This window comes from Tyto alba, unplaced genomic scaffold (assembly GCF_018691265.1).
Source record: "Tyto alba isolate M040663 unplaced genomic scaffold, T.alba_DEE_v4.0 Super-Scaffold_3, whole genome shotgun sequence".
Lineage (NCBI taxonomy): Eukaryota > Metazoa > Chordata > Aves > Strigiformes > Tytonidae > Tyto > Tyto alba.
In genome coordinates this window covers 19509793-19533480 of record NW_024881304.1, presented here as the reverse complement: position 1 = coordinate 19533480, position 23688 = coordinate 19509793, and the positions used below count along the sequence as shown (strand labels likewise).

The 23688-nt window shown below is 55.2% G+C and overlaps 1 protein-coding gene across 3 annotated transcripts in view; it reads right to left on the bottom strand.

The window, feature by feature from the left end:
- Window positions 1-1603: 1603 nt before the first annotated feature.
- The window catches only part of LMCD1 (LIM and cysteine rich domains 1), a 31979-nt gene continuing 9894 nt past the window's right edge, over window positions 1604-23688 (bottom strand). For all 3 annotated transcript variants that reach the window (XM_042799721.1, XM_042799720.1, XM_042799722.1), the window contains exons 2-6: window positions 16644-16732; window positions 13855-14110; window positions 8223-8558; window positions 2650-2865; window positions 1604-2222 (exon numbers count right to left, since the gene is read on the bottom strand). In XM_042799721.1, the coding sequence (XP_042655655.1) occupies window positions 2064-2222; window positions 2650-2865; window positions 8223-8558; window positions 13855-14110; window positions 16644-16732 (1056 nt within the window). In that variant the 3' untranslated portion in view covers window positions 1604-2063. The remainder of the gene's footprint in view (window positions 2223-2649; window positions 2866-8222; window positions 8559-13854; window positions 14111-16643; window positions 16733-23688) is intronic.

Below are 23688 nucleotides of genomic sequence, written 5' to 3'. Positions count from 1 at the left end.
GCGCTGCAGAGGTGACGCACCGCTCCCATCGCTGCTTACGCTGCGCGCCCCCACTTTTGGCTGCCTTAACGTCGCAGGGCTCAGAACAGCAACGTGCCTCTTAAAACAATCTACAAAGATGTAAAGCCACATCTCCTTGCAACGAACTGAAGAAGAGGCAATAGGGCTAAGCACTGGGCTTTACTTTTCATTCCCGCTTTGCTTATCACCAAAGTGCCTGTAGCCAAGGCAGCTTTATTGTTCCTAGCACAGCTTCGTGACCTGCAGCTCCTCTCTTGACCTGCAGCATCCCACCGAGTTCACAGAAGCGACACCCCCAGACACTCACCGCTCCCCTTGGTGAACCCCGAGATGGGCCAAGCACCCCAGGAGCATGTGCACCCCCATACCCCGCAACACCCCCCCCCCCCCCGTCACCCCATGGCTACAGCCGTCGCTCCCACCTCAGGATTTTCCTGCTCTGCTCCAGCAGCAGCATTTATGTTTGCTTGCTTTGAATCCCCCAGCGTTTCCAGGAACAGCAGCCACAGCACAGGGCCGGACAAAACTTAAGAGGTGCTCACGCACCCCCTTCCCCCAGGTATGTCTTTACACCCCACCAGTCTCGCCCCAACAAGGGGCTCTGCCGCTCTAACCCTGCGGCAGGCACAGTTTCCCCCACCCCTCCTTTGCAAGTTGCTTCAGCATAAGCAAGCAAACATCCGCAGCACGGAGCACGCTTTAAACCAGCGTGCTCGGGAGCAGAAAGAAAACCCAGCGATTGTGAGCTCCTTGCACACTCACCTCTGCAAAAAAAAAAAAAAAAAAAAATTCCAGTTCTCTGGCAAATAATGTAGACATTTTCGGTATGAAAAAAGACTGAGCACACAGACACCGGCCAGCCTGGGCTATCTGCTATCCTCAGTGACCACCAGAAGCGCCGCTTGATGTAGGGAACAAATACTATCCGCAGGCTCAGTGCCGGATCCTGGGATGGTGTCACCCCTACCAGATCCCCGAGGCGACGGGGATGTCCCCTGGGGACAGGAGAGCTGCGGGGCAAGGGGGCGAGCGTGCTGCGGGCTCCGAGGGGGAGGTACGGTTCCCTGGTACCTGGAGGGGGGCATTGACCCGCTACAGGGAGGAACTGGCATTGCAGCAGTTCAGGCACAACCCCCTGCCCCAAGACAGCTCCGCCTGCAAAGCTGCTTTCCATAAAATTCCCCATGAAACCCAGCTGAAATGTAGGCGCGTACTTCAAGCGCTCGCCGAGCCCCAGCGCGGCGGCAGGAGCGCGGTGCCGCGCTGCGGGCACCCCGCTCGCCCGCGGCGAGAGCCGGTGGGGGCCCGTTCACGGGACACCCCAGCCACGCTCTTGCATTCCGGTTTCAGGGCTGAAGCCGGCGTGGGCTGAGGCAGGCGGCTGCCCCGGGCAGGGCTGAGCCCTTCCCCTCATCTCGCCAGGGTTAAACCCACCGCCCTGGGGGCCAGCGCGACACTTCTACGTTATCGGACACTCAGGAGGAGAAAGCCACAGCTGCGTGTTGCTGCAATTCCATACCGTTTGTTTTCAGAAAGTAATCACCCCACATACTGTTTGTTTTCAGAAAGTAATCGCCCCTGGTTCATCAAATTCTTCAAACCCATTGATTCAGTACAGTTGTCAGGAGCCTCTTAGTGTAAACTTCCAGTACAGAGCGCGAAAAATAGGAACAGCTCTTGGTTTTGACCATGACCGTAGGTTTAGTATGCCGAAAGTTACTTTTGAGATGTGTTATTTCCAAAAGACTATTGCAAGATCTTAGTCAGAAGCAGCTTGGAGACGCTTAATAAAAACCCAGCACAAACAGAACCTCCTTCTCAGTCCCTCCACGCCAGACAGACCGCGCACCTCCCACCCGCAAGCACACGAGCCTCCTTTGCTTCCTCCTCAAGGCAACGCTCTCCTGCAAGCTGTACTGGATGCAAGGGGGGCACTGAGTTGCTTGCAGGTGAACAGCCAGGCTCTAATTTTGTTTTAACCTTCCCCTTCTCCTGTGCTTGTCGAATGACCGCAGTTCTGGCGGGACCTCGGGGCGCTCGGCTCAGAGGCGTTTGCTTTTGCTGCAGGTCGTGCACTTGAGGCTGGCGTTGTCCAGAGCGAAGGGCTTGCCGGTCAGCAGCGTCTCGCACTCCAGGCAGGCAAAGTGCTTCTTGTGCCAGGCCATCCCTCCTGCCTGCTGGTAGTCCTCCGAGAAGATGATCTACAGGACAGACAGACAGACAATTGCTTATTTCCATCGTCTCGCTAAGCCGGAGCACGGCAGGAGCCCCCCAGCCTGGTGTCCCCCCACCAAGCCCGTTAGCCAGGCTTAGCAACAGGCAAAGGAAAGGCAGGGGACTGCTCCTGAGCCAGCCGTGGGCTGCAGTTAAGCACTATAAAACCGCCAGGTTTTAAGCGCAACTAGAGCTGGGTTGTTGCTCTGAGATAGACAGGGCAGGGCTGCCCCAGACTGTCGTTAACATCGCGCCGCTTCACCCCGTTTTTAGGCCCCCCCATCCCCGGCGCCCAGCACCAGGATGCTGCCGGATGCCGGGGCGGGGGGGTGAGGGCAGGAGCCAGGACAAGCCCTGGATTCCCCCGGCGCCGGCACCCGAAGGGCGTGGGGAGGCCAAGCGGCCGGTCCCTACCTCGTCGCAGCCGGCGCAGCGCGGGCGGAGGCTCTCGCAGTAGTGCCGCCCGCACCAGGCAGCCCCGCTCTTCCAGAAGTAGATGAGGTCGACGAGGGGCTCGGAGCAGCGGCAGCAGACGAAGCAGGCCGGGTGCCACTGGCGGGAGTAGCCGGCCCGGTCGGCGTACACCACCGGGCAGTCCCCCGGCACCGCCTGCTTGCAGGTCTCGCAGCGCTGCAAGGGAGAGGCGGCGGGGTGAGCGCGCGTCGGGCGGGGAGGCGGCGGCCACCTCCAGCAGCCACCTCTCAGACACAATGGTTTTTGGCACCGTCCCCCTCCCTGGAAGGGTTCAAGGCCAGGTTGGACACGGCTGGGAGCCCCCTGGGCTGGGGGAAGGGGGCCCTGCCCGCGGCAGGGGGGGAGTGGGTGAACTAGAGGATCTTTAAGGTCCTTCCCCACCCAAACCATTCTACGATCTTTTCAAGGCATCGCTGTTACCCGCGCCGCTGGTAGGAAGCACGGACAGCGAAACAGACCACCACCATCTCCAAGCACATCCTCAACGCTTCCCGCTTCTGAAAGGACCAGCTGCGCTCCTGCTCGACATATCCCACAGCGCCAAGGAGGACAGTGGAAATAAAACGTTTAATTCCAGGACTGCTAAGCCGTGCGACTTAGGTTGGTTTTGCTCGAGCTCTTGTTCTGTGAGGGGAAGCTTGAGAATACCAAAGCCGGAGTTTACAGCTCTATCAGCGAAACCCACCGGCCTGAAAGGAGGATTATAGAAACAGTGCAGCGAGGTGGAAGAGCAAGGAAACGCCGAAGCGAAGAGAAAGTAATGGTTGCAGCTTGAGGAAAGCGCTGGGGAAAACATCTCAGTTGTGCAGGACTCAGACAACACAGAGAAGACCACAGGGCCCCCACAGCCAACAGAACCAACATCTCAAGTTCTATCGCTCCATATTCTGTGCAAACATTTGGACCAGTGCCATGTAGGGACAGAGTGTCTATCTATAACATAATTAAAAGTTATTATAAGTATATATTTGCCAGTCTCTACCCAGAATACTGCTTGCTTCCCTCCAGCCAGATCCTCAGGCAGGTAAGAATGGCACAAGCCACCAACCCCTAAGTGTCTGCCCTTTGGGACCACCCCCCAAGCTCAAACCAACCTTCACTAAAATCCAGAGGTTCTCCAAGAAAGAGTTAAGACATCCGATAGTGCAGAAGTGCGGAATGTCAAAGATGTTACTTTGCAGAGAGATTAGGAACTCTGTTCTTTTCTCACAGTTTTTTGATATACATCTCTATGCGTAAGACGGATGTCACGCCAAAGATTCCAGCACAGCGCTTTCAATTTATAACAGTCCAAAGAGACAGAATTAGATTTGGCTAATCTGATGATTAATTAGCGTCTGTGCATATTACACATAAGACCAACTGAGTTCACTCTTCACCCGCGCCTGCAGAGTGATCCTGCGATTAGTTAAGAGCAGGCTTTAAAGCTCTCCTCTCCGGAGCTGACAGCTGATGGGCTGTTATTTCAGTTCCCATTTAAGCCTGGGTAGTCCAGGGCAAGCTAATAGCTTCTGAGTCTGTGCTCTGTCACTGCCTGGAAGAAATGCTCTTGAGTAGGAGCTGGAGTGTCTTCCAGCAGAGCCCTTGGCTGCAAGGCCAGACTTCCCCCGGCAGCCTGGCTCAGGCTTTTACGAGCCCAGGACTTGGTGTGAAGCAGCCTGTGCATCGCACGTGCGGGGCTTAAGCTGCTGCACCCGGCCGGAGCACCGGCCCCCCTCCAGCACCCACAGGGCCGGGGGGGTGTGTGTGTCCCTGGGGAGGGTGGCTTTGCCTACAAACGCTCCCATTTAAGTCAACGAGCTTCTAATACGGGGCTGGAAGAGACACAAAATTAAAATCTCTCATTGAAGGCAACCGAACCGCTCCTGAGCTGCAGGGAATCGGGGATGGGGCGGGGGGGGGGACATGGAGGAGGGGGACCCCCCACGGGGCAGCTGTGGTCCGTGTCCTGAGCAACAACATCGTGATGCCAGCACGGCCCGGGGAACCCTGTGCTGGGCGCACAGGACCCCGCCGCGACCCCCCCCCCGCTCCAACCCCCCTGGGGCAGCAGCAGAAAGGGCCTCTCTGGGGGTTTCTCTGGGAGCTCCCCAAGTGTCAGGCTGAAGACAAGTTCCCCAGCACGTCCAGCCCCTCCTGCTCGTTCACGGCCTGGGTGCCAAAAAGACTATTCTTTGTGTCTAGGGTGTTTGCTTAATCTCACTTCTCCCTTTACACAGCAGAAGGTTACAGGCCTACCTACCCCCACCCGCGGCTTTTCTTTGTTTTGTTACTATTATTTCTAGCACGCCCCGCAGTTCGCTGCTCCCTCCTCCTTCGTCCCGTCTGGATTTTCGGTAAGTGCCCTGCGGTCCTTGGAGTGGTTCCACCGCGCTGCCGGGCATCTCCTATTTTACCAGGAAATCCAGTAGGAAGAGCGAAGGCAGCGCAAGAGAGAGAAAATGTTTCCTGGCTTGGCGTTTCTGGGAGGCTGGAAGGGGATACGTCTGCTTACGCGGCTCCTTCCCCGGCCAAGGCCTCGGGGGGGCACGTCCGAGCGCGGGGCGGCTGGCAGGGCACGGCTCCCGGCAGAGGCAGTTGGACCCGTGAATCCTGCGCCCCTCGGATGGGACCGGATTTTTCCCCTACGTCCGCGACACCTCCCCAGGGCATCCGATTTGGGCGACGCGGGGCACCAGGGAGCCTGACCCCGCAGCTGCCCCCCCCCCTCCGTCCCCCCCCCCCGACCCATCCAGCCCTGCCCTGCTTATCTTGCAAGATCTGACAGCGAGAACAAACACGAGCAGCTCTCCAACTCCGAGCTCGTGTTTCTTGCCAACAAGAACGGTTGAAAAAAACAACTTATTTTGCTGTTTCTTTCTATGGTAATTATTCAGAGGGCTTTCCCGCAGCATCATGTAACTTCCATCCCCTTGCCATCTGCACACTAAGTAAAAAGCGGCTCTTCAAATTGAGGATGGGATTAGAGCTTGGTACTCATTTTACATTTCCACCGTGTAGGGAGGAGTGAAGACTTCATTAGCTGAGTTACCAGAGGTGCTGGCGAAGAAAGTGCCCCTTTCCCCTAAGCTTCTTCAAACTCGCTCTGCCCGCTGGCTGCCGTTTTGCGGTGACAGCTCCCACACAAGATGCTCCCCAGACCCACGAGGCCGCACTGCTGGCCTCGAGCTTCGTGGGACAGTGGCTAATTCTGAGCAACTGCTTCAGGATTTGATTCGACTCCAACACAGTGGCTTATAACGCCGGAAGACTTTCCAGTTCTGAGGGGGTTAAAGATGATTTTATGCTCGGCGGAGAACATTCAGCTCGTAGGACAGACTTGTTAGTGATGGGGCCCCTCTCTGCAGCCGAGACAAGTTCAAAAAGCTGTTGGAGCTCAGATGCCTCTCTCACCGTGATTTACATTGGCCCTGTATGTTTTCCTTTACACACCAATTTCAACACAGCTGGCCTGAGTGTGCAATAAGAGGTTTAACGACTTTAGCACAGGGACCACACGAACACCCAAGGCAATCATTCCAGCTTGTTTCTTGGTGCAGCTTTGGTGCTTTCTGGGTTCATTTTCTTCCAGAGCAAGAGTAGTGGGATTTTTTTGTCAGGTTCCCCCGCCACCCCTCCCACACACATCCATCCTTCATAAATCTATAGCTCAGATTCACACCTTGAGCTGAAATAGGGTGAAATCAAGCTCCTGGTACCGGCTAAGAGGTTTGGTATTCAACAGATTCAAATCTGTGTCCTACTTCTGATGGACTCAGTGAAGAAACATCGCAGAAACTGCTTGAGAGTCAGGGTCTCCAAAACAAGCTATTCAGCACCCTAGTAGAGAGGTACTAAACCTCCACATCTGGAGGGTGCTGATCTACATTTCAACCCCGAATACATCAACAACATTAAGTGTCATTGGCTTCATGCGCTTTGTTTCTCAGTCCCTTCACATCCATCCTCTGCCTCCATACAGCTCATTTTGCTCACATCTACTCGCACACGTTGCAAATTAAAGTGCTGTATCTCCTTCTTCTATGGCAGAACGTTTCTTCCAGTGCAGTTTTGCGAAAGCCAGTAGACTTTCTGGAAGTGAAGCACATTTCAGCTCTTGGGACACAGTCCATTCGTAGCAGGTCGGCTGCATTTATTCCTCCACGGGAGATCAGATTAAAGCAGGCGGTGTTTTGTTAGAGGGGGGGTCTGTTTTCAGCACGGCAAGAAGCCACAACACTTCGTGGTCTGCCGTGAGCAGAGCTGCACTGTCTGCTGGTTGAAGAGCATCTCCAGCTCTGAAGCAGTTCCATTTTTCAGCTAGTGTCTCTAGAGAAATGATGCTTTAAACTACAGAGAGTAACATCACGGTTATGTATTTCTTTGGAAGGACGAACTTGCAGTCTAAATAAACCCTCCTTGCTAAGATGACTTTTATTAATGAGTTTAATGGGAACTTTCCTTTTTTTGGCTATTTTTGAAGCTTAAAATTCTTTGTCCAATTCAGTATTTTCTTGCAACAGTGAAAACTCTTACTGTGTCACCGGACTCAAAGTCAGATGCATGTTAATAGAAGTGGCCATCGCAGAGGGGAGACATTACCCAATATGGAATGAAAGTGGAAACTGCTCTTAACGTCTTACAATCTTGGTGCAGTGATGGCTAGACCAATCTTGCGTTAAAAACATTCAGACACCGTTTTTTTTCCCAGCTCTAAATCATCTGCTGCAAAGGCACCCTCAAATGGGCCAATACAAAATATTTTCACTCACCATATTTCATGATAAGCATTTGCTCAGCAACCACAATGGCCACTCCAGACAGCACTGGGAGAATATCAATCTGAAAAGGTGTTAGGGAATCTCAATCCTTTCCCTGTGGAAATTTATTTTTATGCCCAGGGACAGGCACGGTCTGTTCAAAGTTCCCCGGTGCGGTTCCAGCCCCGGGAGCACTATCTCCACGTTCAAGGCTTTGCATTAAATAGACTGAGCCACCGCCTCCCATCGCTTGGGGTCTTGGTGGTTGTGCTGGCCTAGGAGCCGGGCTGGAAACGCTCGCTAGCTCGCAGGAAAACAGCTGCTCATCTTCAGCACCTGCGCAGCGACGCAGGGACACGTCCCACCCAACCTTTCAGAGCCGCCGAGGAATCCAGAGGTGAGATCGCCGGCTCCTACAGCTGACGGAAAACGTCCCGGCCTCGGCGGTGGAGCACAGCTCCCGCGGTGGAGGGAGGGAGGTGGGGACGGGGATAACCCCCCCTCCTCGCCCCTGCTAGACCGACACCAGCGCTCAGCACCAGCACGCGAGGAAGGGTCCCAGCGGGGTCCTGTCCCGTCCCCCCCCCCCCCCCACCCCGGCGCTGCAGTTTGAGCATCGCAGCAGATTCGGAGGAGCCCGGGGGGGGAGCAAGGAACAGGTAACCCCGGCCCTTTCCCCCTTCTAGTCGAGGCTGGATCCGTCCCCTGGCAGGTCCCCAGCCCCCCGGGCACCCCCCGCCAGCCCGTCCCGCCGCCGCGGAGCGCGGCACTCACGTAGTGCCCTGCCGCGGGCGCGCTCTCCAGGGCCCCGTTGGTGGTCTCGGGGGGTTTGCCGGCAACGATGCCCTCGCCCTGCGGCTTCCCCTCCTCCTTCCCGCCGCCGCCCTGGCCCGGCAGTGCCACCTCCCCGACGCCCAGCGCCTCGGCTTTGTACTTCTTCACGAAGTCTTCCATCAGCTTCAGCTCGCCCTCGGCGAGGCCGCGGCACTGCGACGGGTCCTGGTCGTACAGCGGGAGTTGTCTCATCAGCTGCCGCCGGCGATAGCAGGCCCCGTCCGTCCCCGCCACCGGCTGCATCTCCTTGGGGATCAGCTCCATGTACTGCATGGCCTGGGCGGGAGAGAGCACCGGCAGTTACCCCCCAGCCGCCGAGGGAAGCGCGAGCTCTCCCGGACCGACGCTCCGCTCGCCTTGGGGCGGCGGCGGCAAACGTGCCACTTCCCCTCCCTCCTGCCGCCGAGCTGTCCCAGCCTACGCTGAACTTACTCAGATGCCAGCGGCAGCCAGGCTATTGTTCATCGTTTCGTCCTCAGAAAACAGTGGAACCAAACAAACAGAAAAAAAAAAAAACAAAAAACAAAAAACAAAAAAACCAGACTCCCCAGGAAAGCAAAGCAGCAAAGACTTGCTTCGCTGTTTTGCACCCAGATCCCAACACACCCTCCCTTGCTGGCATTAGCAGGCCACTATTCCAGGCAATTGGACAGCAAGGCTGCTGGAAAGACCAGAAAGCCATAAAGATCAAAACCCAAGCCCAGGCAGCTTCCTCCTGCCTCGTGCCAGGACAGGGAAAGCTCCGGGGAGCGGGTCAGAGGCTGCACCAAGAGCCCCACCACAGCCCTCATGGGCTGCATGCAGCGTAGTGTACAGTAAAAGATCCCCTTTTATCAATTAAAAGAAAAAAAAAAACAAACTTAATGCAGGTAAAAAGAGTCACATAGAAGCTGAGTCTGTGACACTGACAGCCACCAACTCCACCCGATTATTGATTTTACAGGAAAGGGAAGGTGTTTGGTCACCCGTGCCCTGCAACATGGCAAGTAAACGCCAAGAAACTATCCAGACTAAAGTCTCTTGCTCAGCTGGCCGCTAGCCGCTACCTCAAGAGAGAGTAAACCATGATCTTGCAAGAGGGCTGGCCCACGCTGAATTAGCTTTTGTGGGCCGGTGGGGTCTGCACAGTTAACTTCTTCTGGCCTGGTGCTAAGGGGAAGGGAGTTTCCCGCTCAAGACATTTTTCCTATTGTAGTGTGAAGAGCGAAGGGGCAGCCAGTTGGCTCCCTGCCATTCCGTTTTAAAGACCAGCATCCAGCTGCATTAGATTTGTTTCTTACTTGGTCAGCACTTGAAACTGAAATTTAAAAAAAGCAGAGAAGCAATTAACTGTTTACAGTACACAGCCTGGTTCAGTATGGCCTTTTAAATACAGAAACGTTTGGACAACACTGAACAACACATCACGCCTGTAAAAACTTCCAAGTCAGCTTCCCCTTCAGCTACTTCCAGCCAGATAGATAGCAGCGTCTCAGGGCACGATCCCGGCCTGAAGACTTGCAACAGCAATAGATAAATGATTTAATGGAGGCAAGGCTTCTTCCCCGTTTCTTGGAGTGCATGTTAACATTGCTGCACGTCGCGATATTGGGCATCAACACTCAGTATATTGTGCCTCTGCGCAGTGACAGGATTGATATCCGGGAGTTTACTGGGGAGGGCTCCCACGGGAGAAGGTGCTGCTCGGGAACCGCCGGGCTGCGGGATGCTGCAGAAGCGATCTGGTGCGCAGATGGCTTTTGCAGAAGTGAGAAATCCTAATAGGAACTACAGAAGCAAGAGGCTAGAACCCCCCCCCCCAACGGCTCCTCCCAGGCCTCGCAAAACACAGACACTGCCCGGCGGCGTCCGGCAGCTGGCAAGGACAAGCGACCAAAGCTCAGAGCTTCCCGCTGGACGGCCGTGAGCGGGAGGCTCGAGCTGCACGGCCCGCACCGGCGAGGCTGAGCCGCAGGCACAGCGCCGCCGGGGCACGCCAGGGACACAGTGGGACCTTCCTGGAGGGAATTCTCGACCCACTACAAACGTGCCAAGGCTCGCGAGCGCTCACACCGGAGCTGCGAGAACAGCACCGCGCCAGCACGTGCGCCCGAAGCACCTTGTCCCACTCCAGCGCCAGGCTCCCCACCGCCGACACGGAAGGTCTGTGCTGGAGGCCACGGGGAAAAGCAAAGTGTCCCGTCTTTCTTAAAAGTCCAGTTGGACCGCTCAGCCGCAGGTTGCAGTCTCTGCCCAGGCACGTGGGGGGATTTCACTCCCTGATCAAGAGAATGCTTAAAGTTATAATTGTAGGTGTCAAAGTGTGTCCAGAGAGTAGACCAGGGGGAAAAAAAAAAAATCAAAAAAATCAACCTGACACCAAAAATTGAAACCAAGGATAATAAAAAGTTGTTTCTTCTGCTGCTACCATGTATTACCACAGCCAAATGCTTTACTATCTTGCCTTAGCACAGATAATTTTGAGGAAGAGCACTCTGAGTTTTCACTGTTAACTACTGGATTTCGGAGATATTTTATGATCTGTTCTTTTCACATTCCCCAAGGACACTGAATATCTACTTCATAACTTCTCCAGGCACAGCTTAATGAAAACACACTCTGAATTTCCTCCTATTATTGGACCATCCACTTCAGGACAACAATATTAAAAACAATCCCAGGTTTCCAGCCTGCCTTCAGAAGGAAATCACCGGAGCGAGTCAGTTAGGCACTAAAAGCTTTTTGGCCCAAGTCCCTTTTGAGCTATCCCGAGAACGGCCGACACCCGGCATTCCTCCTAAAAGTTTGTCAAGTTGATCTGCAAGCCAAAATTTACCAAGGTTGTCTCCAAAGCTCCTGCAATGTTGTGTGCTTGAACCAAGAGCCGTTCGGGCACTGTCAAGAGCTCCAAAGCTGTCGTGAGGCACGAACCTCCCCCCCCCCCCCCCCCGAGCTGCCCCCCCGCCAGCACCGCAGGGCCCCGGATTGCTCCCCCCAACAAGGGGGGACGGTGGGGGGTTCAGGCCCCTAGGAGCAGCAGCAAGCAGCCCAGGAGCTGCAGTTCGGGCATCCTTCACGGCAAAGGGCCGAGCCTGCCCGCGGGGAGCCCCGGGTTCCTGATAAATCCCGGGCTGAGCAGCGTGCTTAAGGAATCAGGCCGGGTGGGAAGAGTGCCACCATTGTTCTCCCCGTCCCTCCCCAGCTCCCAGTTCCCCGTGGGACCTGCGGAAGGCAAAAAGCGGTTAAACAAACATCCCTGCCGGGCCAGCTCCTACCAAAGGGAGAGCAGGTTGTGAGCAGCAGTGCTGCGATTAACCAGCCGGGCAGTGGGATGCACGGGGGTCTCGGTCCCTCATTAAAGCCCAGTGGTCTGCTCCAATTAGCACCACAGGCCCCAGCTGCATCCCCAGCCCAGGCTTCCTGCCACCCCCAGTCAGCCTTTCTGAGAGCGTGAGGGCAACTGAGTCTTGAGAAGAAACAATCGGTCTGCCTCTGGGGTCTGCAGCTGCAATTTCACATTTGTTTCCCCGGTTATTCATTAAAAAAAAAAAATGAAAAAAAAAAAAAAATCTGGTTGTAGTTTTCAGCAGCTTTGAACTATTTGTTTAATTTGAAGAGCAAAAGCTGTCCGCTAATGACAGTGTAATGTATAACCTTTTTAGTACCGCAACACAGTTAAAACCCAGTTAAATGCTTTCCCTCAAGAAGTGCTCTGCTGCCTAACACTTCCACACCCCAAAACCCACTTCCAGTCATTCCCACACAGCAAAATTGCTTGCCCGGATGGAAACCAGGCACAGGAGGGAAGGTGGGGCTGGGCTGGGGGCTTCTTTTCGGATCCAGCCCTCGGCATGGGACCATGCTCCCCATCTCCCCTTTTTAGCCCGAGTTCTCTTTACAAAACCTCACCAGGAGGAATTCGGACCGGCCTCTGTTGAGCTGTAAGGAAAAGCTCCGGCGCTGAATGCGGGAGGGGTCCCCCCCCGCCCCGGGGGGCAGCAGCGGTCGCGCCGGCGGGGCTGCGGGCAGGATGCTCCCGGGCACAGAGCTCCGCTCCCGGCACGACGAGCCTCCCCGCTCCCGGTCCCGGCAGCGGGAAACTCCACAAACCTGCCAGGGCCAGGGCCAGGGCCAGGGCCGGGCTGTGCTGCACCTCGGAGAGGTGGTGGTGGTGGTGGTGGTGGGGGGGGGGGGGGCCAGAGGATGTTTTCCACCGAAGCGATGCTCTTCTGAAATCAGGAGAGGGGCAGCCCCCAAGGCACAACCATCCGGCTGCCCACCGCTGCCGGGGAGAACTTAAACCCTCCTCCCCTTCCCCGCCACTTGCCCAGCGAGTCAGAGCCGAGATGAAAACAGAAACAGCACGGCAAAGACGTTAAGCCATGAAGTAAACAGCGCCGACACCCTGTTCCGGCTCCGTTTCGGTGTTCCCACGGACGCCTGGCTGGGGCAGAGGTGATGCAGCATCCAGCAGGAAAAAAGGCTGCGTTTTGGGGTGGTTTGGGGCTGTTCTGCCATTTAGAGGCACAAGTGAGCGCTAGTTGCACTCCTGGTTAATAGATCTGAGATGCCAGGCCTATTTTAAGTCAGAGATTTTAATGACTACCTCAGCAAGCAAGGAAAATAATTACTATATGGAAGACTACAGTTATTTTTCCCTTATTAAAGTCCACATCCGTAACGGAGTAATTTAGAAGCACAGCGCTGGATTTAGATGCAGCATTACTTCTTTCCACACTGATTTGATTTTTCAGCTTTCAAGAGACTGAAGCACAATTTCCTGAAGTGATTGACTGAAAAAACCCTCCAGGTTAGGGGAACTGTCCCAGCGACCTCCCTCCGCCCGCGCTGGCTGCTCCTGGGACAGGCTCACACCCACGTTTGCAAGAGATCAGACCCAAGGAGCAAGGCGGGACCCGCCTCTCCAACAGAGAGCTCAAGGCCCAGGACAAGTCGTCCTGCCCAGATAAACCACCCGAAGAGCTTGGAGTCTCCACGGCTGCTCCCAGGAGCCCGGCCCAGCCCCGCGGTGTTTTAAAAGCACGAGACGGGGCTCTGGCGTTAACTCGTCCTTGCGGGTGTCCCGCAGCCTGCACGGCTTTCTGCCGCCGCGGTGCCCTCCTGGGGATGGTCAGGGAGGGCACCAACCCCTGCCCGGACACCCCGAGAAGGTCTGGGGGGATCGCTCCCACATCCAGCCTGGGGTTTTGGAGCCTGCGTGGGCTGCACAGGCGTGGTACGACTGGCAGGACAGCAGGGATGGGACCTCTCCAGAGCAATGTTTTTATTGGACGCGAGCTTTACCAAAGTAGCGAGCTTTCTAGTTGTAAACCCCATTAAGACTTCTCTTAGAAATGTAAGCAAACCTATAAAAACCCAAAGGCAAGCCATTCCCCTCTCCTACCTACTCTGGTTACCTACACGGTTTTCCAAAACACCAAGTGTTACGTATGTTTTTGCTCTCCAAGGCAAACCATAAGTTTTGCTATTCCCCCCCCCCCCCCCCCCCCCCCGATAACCTTATTCCAGAGCTGAGTTACTTTTTCCGCTAAGCGACACCACTACCTGCCAAACGCGCTGTGGGTCACCTTACCAGCTTCTGGGTGAGTCCCGGGGGAGCCCACTCGTACGTGATGGTGTCGAAGGTGGGGTCTTTCCGAGAGACGATGGGGTTGGTGATGATCATGCGGTTCCTTTTGTAAATGCGAACGCCGTCACCTCCCTTCACCCGGGCGGTGAGCGTGGCGTACTTGGAGTCCGACAGCAGGCGCCCGATTTTCCGGTCGTCCTCCACGTCCGAGCTCAGGCTGTGATCCTCCTGGCTGCATTTGCACGACTTGCAGATTTTCCTGCGGGTGACAAAGCGAGATCATCCTTTCGATGCGAGCTGGGCCGCGGGAGGCACGCGACGGCTCAGCCACGGAGCGTCAGCCTCTTCCAGAGGTTAAACGCAGACCGGGGTTATGCCACGAGACAAAAGGCTCCTGTGGCCTGAGCTGCACACGGGAATTCAGCACGATTCACAGAACCACAGGCTGGTTTGGGCGGGAAGGGCCCTCAAAGCCCCCCCAGTGCCCCCCCCTGCCCCGGGCAGGACCCCCTTCCCCCAGCCCAGGGGGCTCCCAGCCCCGTCCAACCTGGCCTTGAACCCTTCCAGGGAGGGGGCAGCCACAGCTGCTCTGGGCACCCTGGGCCAGCGCCTCACCCCCCGCACAGGGAACAATTTCTGCCTTACATCTCACCTAAATCTCCCCTCTGGCAGTTTAAAACTATTACCCCTCATCCTATCCCTACACCCCTGATCCACAGTCCCTCCCCCCCTGCCCCCCCTTTAAGCCCTGGGAGGCCGCTCGAAGGGGTCCCCGGCCCCTTCTCTTCTCCAGGCTGAACCCCCCCAACTCTCTCAGCCCGGCCTCCCAGGGGAGCTGCTCCAGCCCCCCCAGCATCTCCGTGGCTCCTCTGGCCCCGCTCGAGCAGCTCCGGGTCCTTCTGCTGTTGGGGGCCCCCGAGCTGGCCCCAGCACTGCAGGGGGGTCTCCCCAGAGCGGAGCAGAGGGGGACAATCCCCTCCCTGGCCCTGCTGCCCCCCCTGCTCTGGCTGCAGCCCGGGGCACGGGTGGGTTCTGGGCTGCGAGCACATACTACCAGCTCATGTCCAGCTTTTCATCCCAGAGGGATCGGCAGTGGCACGGAGCAGAAAGCTGCAAACCCCTAAGTGCCTCCCCCAGGCGAAAGCAGCCGCAGCGGCGCTGGCAGACTGCTGCCCCCCCATCCCCACGAGGAGCTGCCGCTGCCCAGGACCTCTGAAAACCCCTTCAAGCATCGTTAAATCTCCCACCCTCATCCGGCTCCAACAGCTGAGCACTAGCCCCAGCTCTTCCAAAGCTTTGAATGCCATTAAAAGAGGTGACTGCTAAAAGAGGAATGGATACTAGTTGTCTATAGTTTTCATTACAATAGCTATAAATCATAAAGATAAGTCTGTAAGGCCACTCTGCTTTTCTATCAGATGCTAACAGCAAAAAGGACAAACCAACTCTGATGCAACCCCAAGTATTTCAGCGGGATCCTGGAACAAGCATGATTCCAACCAGCCTTGAATTGAGTCAATTAAAAAAAAACAAAAGCAGTGATTCAACCAAAGGAGCGTTTTAAAGTCTTAAAGCTGAGGCGCTGAGACGGGAAGGGCAGGCTGCAGGCCACGGCTGCTTGCCGCCACGTGAAGCATTCCAGCAGCACACCTGCGGACCGCGGCCCCGGGACCCGGCTGCTCGGCCCACGGCAAACAGGAGCTCCCCGGGGGCTCGCAGAAAAGAGCCCAGTGTTTTGCAAGGCAACCTCAGAGGGCACTAATGCTTTTTTAATTAATGACATCTGGATAGCTCCCTTCCATTTCAAAGCCCCCTTTGTTTCTCCCGGTTGGGTTTGGAAGCAGATGGGGCGGGGCAGCAGCCCACTGCCCCTGCCCAGAGCCAAGCACGCAGGACGGGTCGGCTCCCACCAGCTCCTGATATTGGTGCCGATCTACCTAAATTAGTGTTTTTAAAAGGAAAAACTGAAAGTAAAGTCTCAAAAAACGAGACATTTCCGGCGCTAAGCACAGCACCTCAGCTGTCAGGATGCTCAGGACGACCAGCTGCAACAGCCGAGTGGGACCAGCACCGGTTTTGCTCCACTCCGCACCCACGCTCACCCCCGAGGACAGCCAGGAACCCAGCACAACTCCTGCCGACAGCGCGGGATTATCCAGCCGGCCAGCATTTCCCTGCCTCCGAAGCAAGCGAGGACGTGCTTCGCCTCTCTAACCCCTCTCCAAACCACCTGGCGGGCAGAGGAGCCGGGCGCCAGCCCACTCGCCGCGCAGGGCGTCGGGTGGCTTGTGCCGAGCACAGCTTGCAGCAGCTTCGGCCCCGTGTCCCCATCCTGCTGTCCCACTGAACAGCACCCACCACGCAGGGCCGTGCTGGGGGACAGGCCCCTCTGCAGGCTGGGCCATCTCGCAGCCCAGCTTTCTGCTCTGCCCAAGCCACAGCTCGCTGCCAAGACCTGCGCCCAGCCTCGCAGAGAGAGTCTCGACTCCCAGGGACCAGGCAATGGTAGCAAAAACGGAAAAAAAGCCCCACTGCATGAGAGCCTCAGCTCGGTTTAAACACTTGTGGATGAGGTTTTAACTCAAACAAATAAAAGAGCAGGACCAGTGAGGGAAGGGGGATGGAGAGCAGGGAACACAAGCACCCTCCTGGCTCCGCAGGCGTCCTGGCTGGCCAGCGAGTCCTCTCTGCACCCCCCAACAGTTCTCTGCACTCAGCGTCACCGGAATCTGAACATCAGCAGGACCAAAGGGAGAGTGTCAGGGCAGGGCCCACCGAGGCCAAGACATTACCTCCAAGAATGTGGCTCGAAGCCCGCGCACGTCCCTCTGCAGCGTAAGCAAGGCACACCTCGGCCCGACTGCGGCTGGCTCAGCGACATCTGGAAGAGAACAGGACACCCGAGTTGGAAAGGCTGTATCCTCAACGATTATCTGAGACTAGAGTACCAATACTGTCACTTGTCCTTACGTCCTGTGAAGCCTCAAACCTCCCAAAACGCCTTCTGACCACTGCCCATGCAGACCTGCTACAAGTGTATTTAGGGATGCTTGGGATGAAGGTTTTCACCTTAAAGCACGGACAGTCCCACCCCCAGGACACACACACCCAGCAGAAGCAACAGCAGCATCTCAGGAGCTTTGCCCCCACCTCAACAGATCCAACCCTGTGCAGTCAGAGATTAAACTGCAGGGTGGTCATCCACCTCCGCAAGACCCCGACACTGGCAGTCTTCAAGAAGCATTATAAAGCGTCAGGCTCTTGCAATTTTCTGACCATTTCAGACCTTGCAGTCTGCGTTCTCCGTTAAGTCCTAACACACACAGGTCTCCCCCCCCATGCCCTTTTTGGCACTTGCTCCCCTTCATCACATCCTTGTGGATGTCTAAACCCTCCCGAAAGCATCAGAAGCACAGTGGAGGCTGCAGCAGTTTCCAGTGCTGGAGAAGGGTGTTGCCTGCCTGTGCAATATTAATCTAGTCCACGTGTGTTTCTGTGTCACGATGGTCTTTCACTGCAAGATCATACGCTGTTTAAATCAATATTTGTCACACTGCCTCTCGCCCCAGCTCCTTGTCCTCCTCGCCCAGCCCCAGCAGCCCTCGTGCCCTGCACGCTGCCCTCCCCACAGCTTTACACCAGCTTTACACGGGGCTGGGCAGGGGCCGTCCCTGCCCAAACCTATTCGCCGACGGAGGAATCGATAGCGGTAAAAGAGCAGAGGTTGGTGTTTGAAGTGTGGCTTTGGGGGAACGCGCTCAGCTCCTTCACTCTGCCGTGCAGATTAAAAAAAAAAAAAATAAATCCCCCTTTGCGGGGGCTCTGCGGGGGGTGGCCGGGCACGGCAGGCAGCGGCTGAGGGGGTGGCCAGCCCTAAGCTCTGCCCAGCAGCGCCGGGCTCCGCAGCTCCGCTCGGATGCGGCGCCGGGGACGATGCTGGCAGCCCCCCCCCCCCTTCCTCCCGCCCCCAGACACCAGCTCCCGGGCTCCCCAAAGCTCCCCTGGGACACCCCTGGAACGCCCCGCTCTGCCAGGCAAACTCATATTCTGCAGCTTTCGAGAGGAAAAGGTTATTTGACGGCGCTCGGTTAGGAAAGACATTCAATTTACCTTGAAAACCCAGTGTTGCTAGTAAGGACAAAGCTCTTACGAGCAGGTGGCTCTAGAAAGGACTGGACACCGCTTTGCCAATTTTCAGATAGACGACGGGCCTTTACACGCCTTTTTTTGTGCGGAACTATTAAGTCTCCATACGAGGCTGCTCATCCTTGAGAAACACAGCCCAAAGGGTACGAAATGGCCCATTTCAGCTCACTTTGCCCATAGGACTGCTATTTCATTTTTTCCTCAGCTTTCACCGGTAGTCTTCACCTCATTTTTAACCTGTAGTTTTTCCAGGTATTTTGAAGCCGGAGAAAAGGCCTTTCACCCTGGGGATTCATAAAATTGCATCTTAAAAATGGTCTTAACGTGCACATACTGTCCACCCTGCCTCTAGTATCCAGAAAAATAGGACATTTTTGATTCTTCAGCTATGTGCCAGCTCTCCAGAAGAGATAAAGGCATTTAAGATTTCAGCACAGACCACTTACAATCTTACCCATCCTGGAACCATGTGTTAGAGATCTACTAACTGATGGGTTTTTTTTAATTGACTCTGATCAGACGGAAGCTGAGTATAGGCAAGGGACTATGAATGGTTGTTTATTTAAAATACAAACATCTGGGTTAAATAAACTCGTTTGGAAAAGTTCCATTACATATGGAGGGGAAAGCAAGGGAAAAGCATTGCCAGTAGCAAGAACCAGTGTGTGAACCCCCAACGAGAGAACCTGATGCTCCACAGCCCAAGTGCCAGTGCTGGAACTCGCAGCCATGGGGGGGGGGGGGGGGGGGGCACCAGCCTGGGGCCTCCACACGGATACGTAAACCCAGTGTTTCCCTTTATTGCTTCAGTGTTAACAAAACACTTTCTTGGTAATTTATTCAACCTGGTAATTCGTCCTACTTGTCCAAATACGACTTCTGCTCCATGTCCCAGGTGTAACTGAGGTTGACCGCTCTTTACTCAGCCTAAACCCCACGGAAGTACCTACCGGATCGGCGCTCTCGGAGCGGGCTGGCGCTACCCATCACCCCAGCCGGCCGGAGGAGCCGTGTCCAGGCTGCCGGGGCTGTTTTAGACACCCACCCGACCCCAACCCCTGCCACAGCACGGCTCGGACGTGGCTGCCCACTGCCAAGGGCCGGGCGAGCGTCCCGAAGCCGGGCAGCCGGCGGAGCTGGGATCGGCGGGGTGACCCCCCCCCAGCACGGGTGAGCAGCCAGCTCGCAGGTGGATGGACGAGGCCAACGAGCGCTTCCAACCCAAGGGGCAGCCTGCAGCACAGAGCAGCCCTGTAAAAAGGCTTCCTGGGCCCAACTGGAGCGAGGCAGGCTGCACCCTTCCACCCCCTGGCCCGGCACCCCTGCCAGCACCCCCGGGACTGCTTTCGTACCTCCGCCGTTACACGCTTGCTCAGCCCAAATACAGTAAAACGGATCCTGTTTAACAGAGCAGGCTGACATCACTGTTTCCCCAGAGCAAACCCGTCGGCACGCACAGGCGACCCTTGGCTTTGGGTCGTACAACCAAAGCGCGTCGTCCGTTTCCTCAAGACACAGCTGCTAAACAATTCCTCGCCCTGATCTCCGGTCGCCTATCGCTTCAGACGTGCGCGTAAGAGCCAGTCACCGGCCCCCCCCCGGGCTTGTGCACGGCTCTGGCCAGGACCAGACCGCGCGCTGGGAGCTCCAGAGCTCCTCAGAAACTCTTGTTTGTAGGTGTCAGCGGCGCAACTCAGCCCTCCTCGCCATCCGAGCCAGCTGTGAGCCCAAAGCTGTAAGAAAACATGGGGGAGGCAACGCAAAAAACGGGGAAACACGTGGCTCCTGGGCTGGCTCGGGTCCCCCCTGCCCTCGGAGGTGAGGGTCTGCGGCTGGAGGGGATGGTGCTGGGATGGCAGCTCAGGAGGCCCCCGTTCAGCTTCGGGGACATCCCTGTGGCTTGGGCAGACCACACCGGGGGCAGCCCCGGGCGAAGGGACCCCAGCCCCCTCCCCACGGGGACGGGACGTTTACCCACATCCCTGCGGGCTGAGAGCCCCCCGGGCAGCCCAGCCACGTCTCTGTCTGCAGGCCAGCATCATTCCTCACTCCCGCAGAAGCGGAGGGAGGTTTGAGCCACTCACTTCCACCGCTGCGCGGGGGCCAAACATAACAGGGGCCGCTGCCTGTTTTTCAGGCTGCCTGGTCAGCAGGACTTCCTGCCCAGATATGGAGCTTCTCCTCACAGCTCCGCTCCGGCTCCTCAAATATGCATAAAAGGAGATTTCTTTAAAAAAAAAAAAAATAAAAAGACACAGCAAAAAACCCAAACCCAGTAAGATAACGCAAAACAAATGCTCCCCAACTATCTTAGACTCCACCTACGCCCAAGCCCATTTGGGAACAGCAGTGTTAAACATGGAGATACCAAAGTTTAAGATAAAGAGTTTGAAGACACTTGTAATGCTTTTTAAAAAAAGCCCGTGTCAATAAACTGCTCAGAAGAAAAACAAATTCTGCTCACCATGACTAGATATACAATGCATTTTAAGATTTCTGTTTTGGCTTTTTTGTCTCATATCATTCTTGCTATTAAAAGAGAGAAAGCAAGCCCATGCAGAGGAAATTCTTAGGTAGTGAAATGATAGGAAATTGAGGCCATTCTACCCACAAAAACATCTCTGAACAATCTCAGGAATATGCCAGTAATACCACGGTTCACTATTTTACTGGCCAAAGGCAGGGCCATCCTAGACACTGGTAAGTTCACTCAATGGTTGGAAAACAGAGCACCTATAATGACAAATGTCAGGGAAAAAGCCCAAATGTGGCTCCATCTTGGTTTACAGTTTGAGGACTCCTTTGGAAAGGAGCACTGAGCCTCCAGGCAGGTCTGGGCAGATGGAGCCTGGTTAGAATTTATGAGCAGGTCAGAGTCCAGCTCCACCAGCCTGCTCCATTCACAGCTCAGCTGAGGCTCCAAAAGGCTTTGTTCTGGGTATCATCACCCTCTGACCAGCCCAGCACTCCCTGGCCAACGACCCTTTGCTGAAGGACTTACTGAAGCTGGTCTGACAACTGAGTTCGGTGCAAGGGGACTGTCCTCAATGACACACGGAGAAAATTGTTTTCACATCCACATAATTCGAAAATCCTTCCAAAACACAGCACTATTCTAGCTACGAAGAAGAATTAACGCAGCTGAAACCAGGACGTGCTCACTTCACAACCTGTTCAGTGACAGATTTAGCACCTCCACGAAGAGATTTCAGACTAAACTTAGGTGTTTCCCAGTGAAGGTTCCTCTAGGAACAGCCATCCCGTGCCCAGGCTAATGCTCCAGGCAGATGGGCCAAACTTCTAGACCACAAATGGGCTGAACTCAGACCTGCCAGTGCTCAACAGACACACCAGCCATCCAAGCACAGGCTCTCAAAAGTGTCTCCTTCCTTCCAAAGTTGCATTGACACAAGTATTTTCCTCTTAGTTATAACTGGATATATGGGGACACAGAGCCCCATCAGCTGTCATGTTTTGTGGTCCCCACACACCTGTCACTAAAGCTGTAGCGATAAACAGCTTGCTGCTAAAAGCATCAGGAAGGAAAAAAAAGTGCTGTGGGATGTTTGGGATGTGTTTAACATCTCTGCTTTGTATAGCCACAGAAGTAGAGGGTGGCTCCAGCACAACGCTCCTGGGACACTCATTCAAGGAGATCCAGTTGTTTTATGGAGTAGTGAGTAGAATAAATTCAATATTAAATTTTCACAGCCCTTACAAGAAGGCCGCTTAGGGAAAGCTAACATCCTAACGTCCTCTGCTAATAGCTGCTTCTGCAGAGGTTGGTTTATCTCAGGTCACAGCAGAATTGGGAAGCCCCACCGAACATCTGTAACACACAGATTAACCCACTGAGTGCCACGAGAACCCACAGCAATATTCTCCTTCCCTTTAAGGACTTTAATGAGTTTGATACATGAGGGGAACGGAGCACAGTAACAGCAGGCCAATGTCTAATGCAGCCAAGCACATGCCCGAGGGGCTGCTTCACCTCCTGCAGCCTGGACCCCCCAGCCAGAGACATCCACCTTTGCCGAGGAGTTTGTTACTGGCACTGCATAAGGGAAATGCAGTCGTGAGTCTGGCACATGGGCTTCAGTGATGCTTAGTTTTCTTCCTTTTCTTTTGTGACTAGACCGCTCCTTACACCATCTCTCTTTGGCTACGCACAAGGCACAGGGTCGAGACGGACTTGATAAATTAGTTTTGACCTCCAGCAGAAGCATGCTACATGTCGTGAGACCACAGCACAGACGTAGTTAAGTGACAAACAAGGTGGAAATAGGAAAGTGGAGCCAGCCCCAGCTGCTAAATCAGTCACTGTAACAAAAGGATGATAACTGAAGCAAGGAGAACTTTATCTGATGGGGGATGCTTCGACCATACTCCCTTGGAAGACCTTCAGCTCCTTCCTCCTGCCTGTCCACAGGGACCTTGGTCTAATCACAAAAAGAGCTTGTGGTCGTTCTGCAGATGGGAAACAAACACCCTGAACGGCCACGGTATCCCGCGGCAGGGCGGTCTCCCCATTAGCAGTGCGCACGCTACGCGCCCCATGGAAACACGGGGGCAGCGGCAGCCAGACGACGACGTCCCTTTGGTCAGCACCGGCCACCACGGAGGGGAGCGGACCCGCGGAGCCCCCAGCCCGCTCGGCAGAGTCATCTGGAGCAGCATCCTCAGAGGGACTCAGGCCCGACACAAGCTTCAGCGTTTTGGCAAGTTTAGCCAACGTGGTTACTCATCAAAGACCGCTGAAGACTCCTAAAGCTCCCCAGAACACAGACCCTCCTGCAAGAGCTGGCTTCGCACGCAGTGATGGGACAAGAGGCAGGACTCGGCTTGCTCCGAGCTGCCACGCTCAGTGCCAGCGGGGAGCACCAGCACCACCAGAGCAGACCCACCAGTGGGCTGTGGGGTGACCCCAGGAGAGCGCTGCTGCTCCCCAGCCTCTGAGAGGGCTCCTGGGACCGGCTGCCACGGCTCCAGAAGGGACTGGCCAAGCGGGGCCCTCCTGCTTCTGCAGAGGTTTCTGGATCCTGAAAGCCCTTATTGCACAACACCTTATTTGGAGGCTAAAAACGGCGATGGAGACACGTAACTACCTCAAGTATGTTTTCTCCTCCTTTTTAGGGAGGGAAGAGGAAAAACTGGTTTCCAAAAGCTACTACAAGTTCACAACAGCCCTTCAGAGCAGAGGTCCTCATTTCACCTCTCCTCACTCTCCGATCACTCCCCAGCGCCCACAGCAAGTTCAACATAAACCCTTCTGTGCAGCCTCTGGAAGACCCTCATGCAGCCTCGGCATTTGATACCCTACCGCAATAAATCATAGCCAGGGCAGAGAGGGCTTAAGTGAAGCTAAGGGGCCACGTGAACCCCTTGGGTGGGGTTCCTCCAGCTGCAACACATTTCGGAGATTAACAACTCTAACTTTGAGAAAGTCCCTTGAACAAAGAAAAAGGGAGAAGTCAATATTCACATGGGTGGGACCAGTGTGCTCAGTACAATAGAAGAGTTTAGGGATATGGATGGATAGCAATTAATTTATTATCGCTATTTGACTGTGATAGAGCTAAGCTTGCATAATATTTGGGCACTAACTCAAACTTCCTTAAGGATTTCCAATAGATATAAACACTTACACCCTCTGGCTAACAGAAGAGGTATCTATATCACATCAGGGGGAAT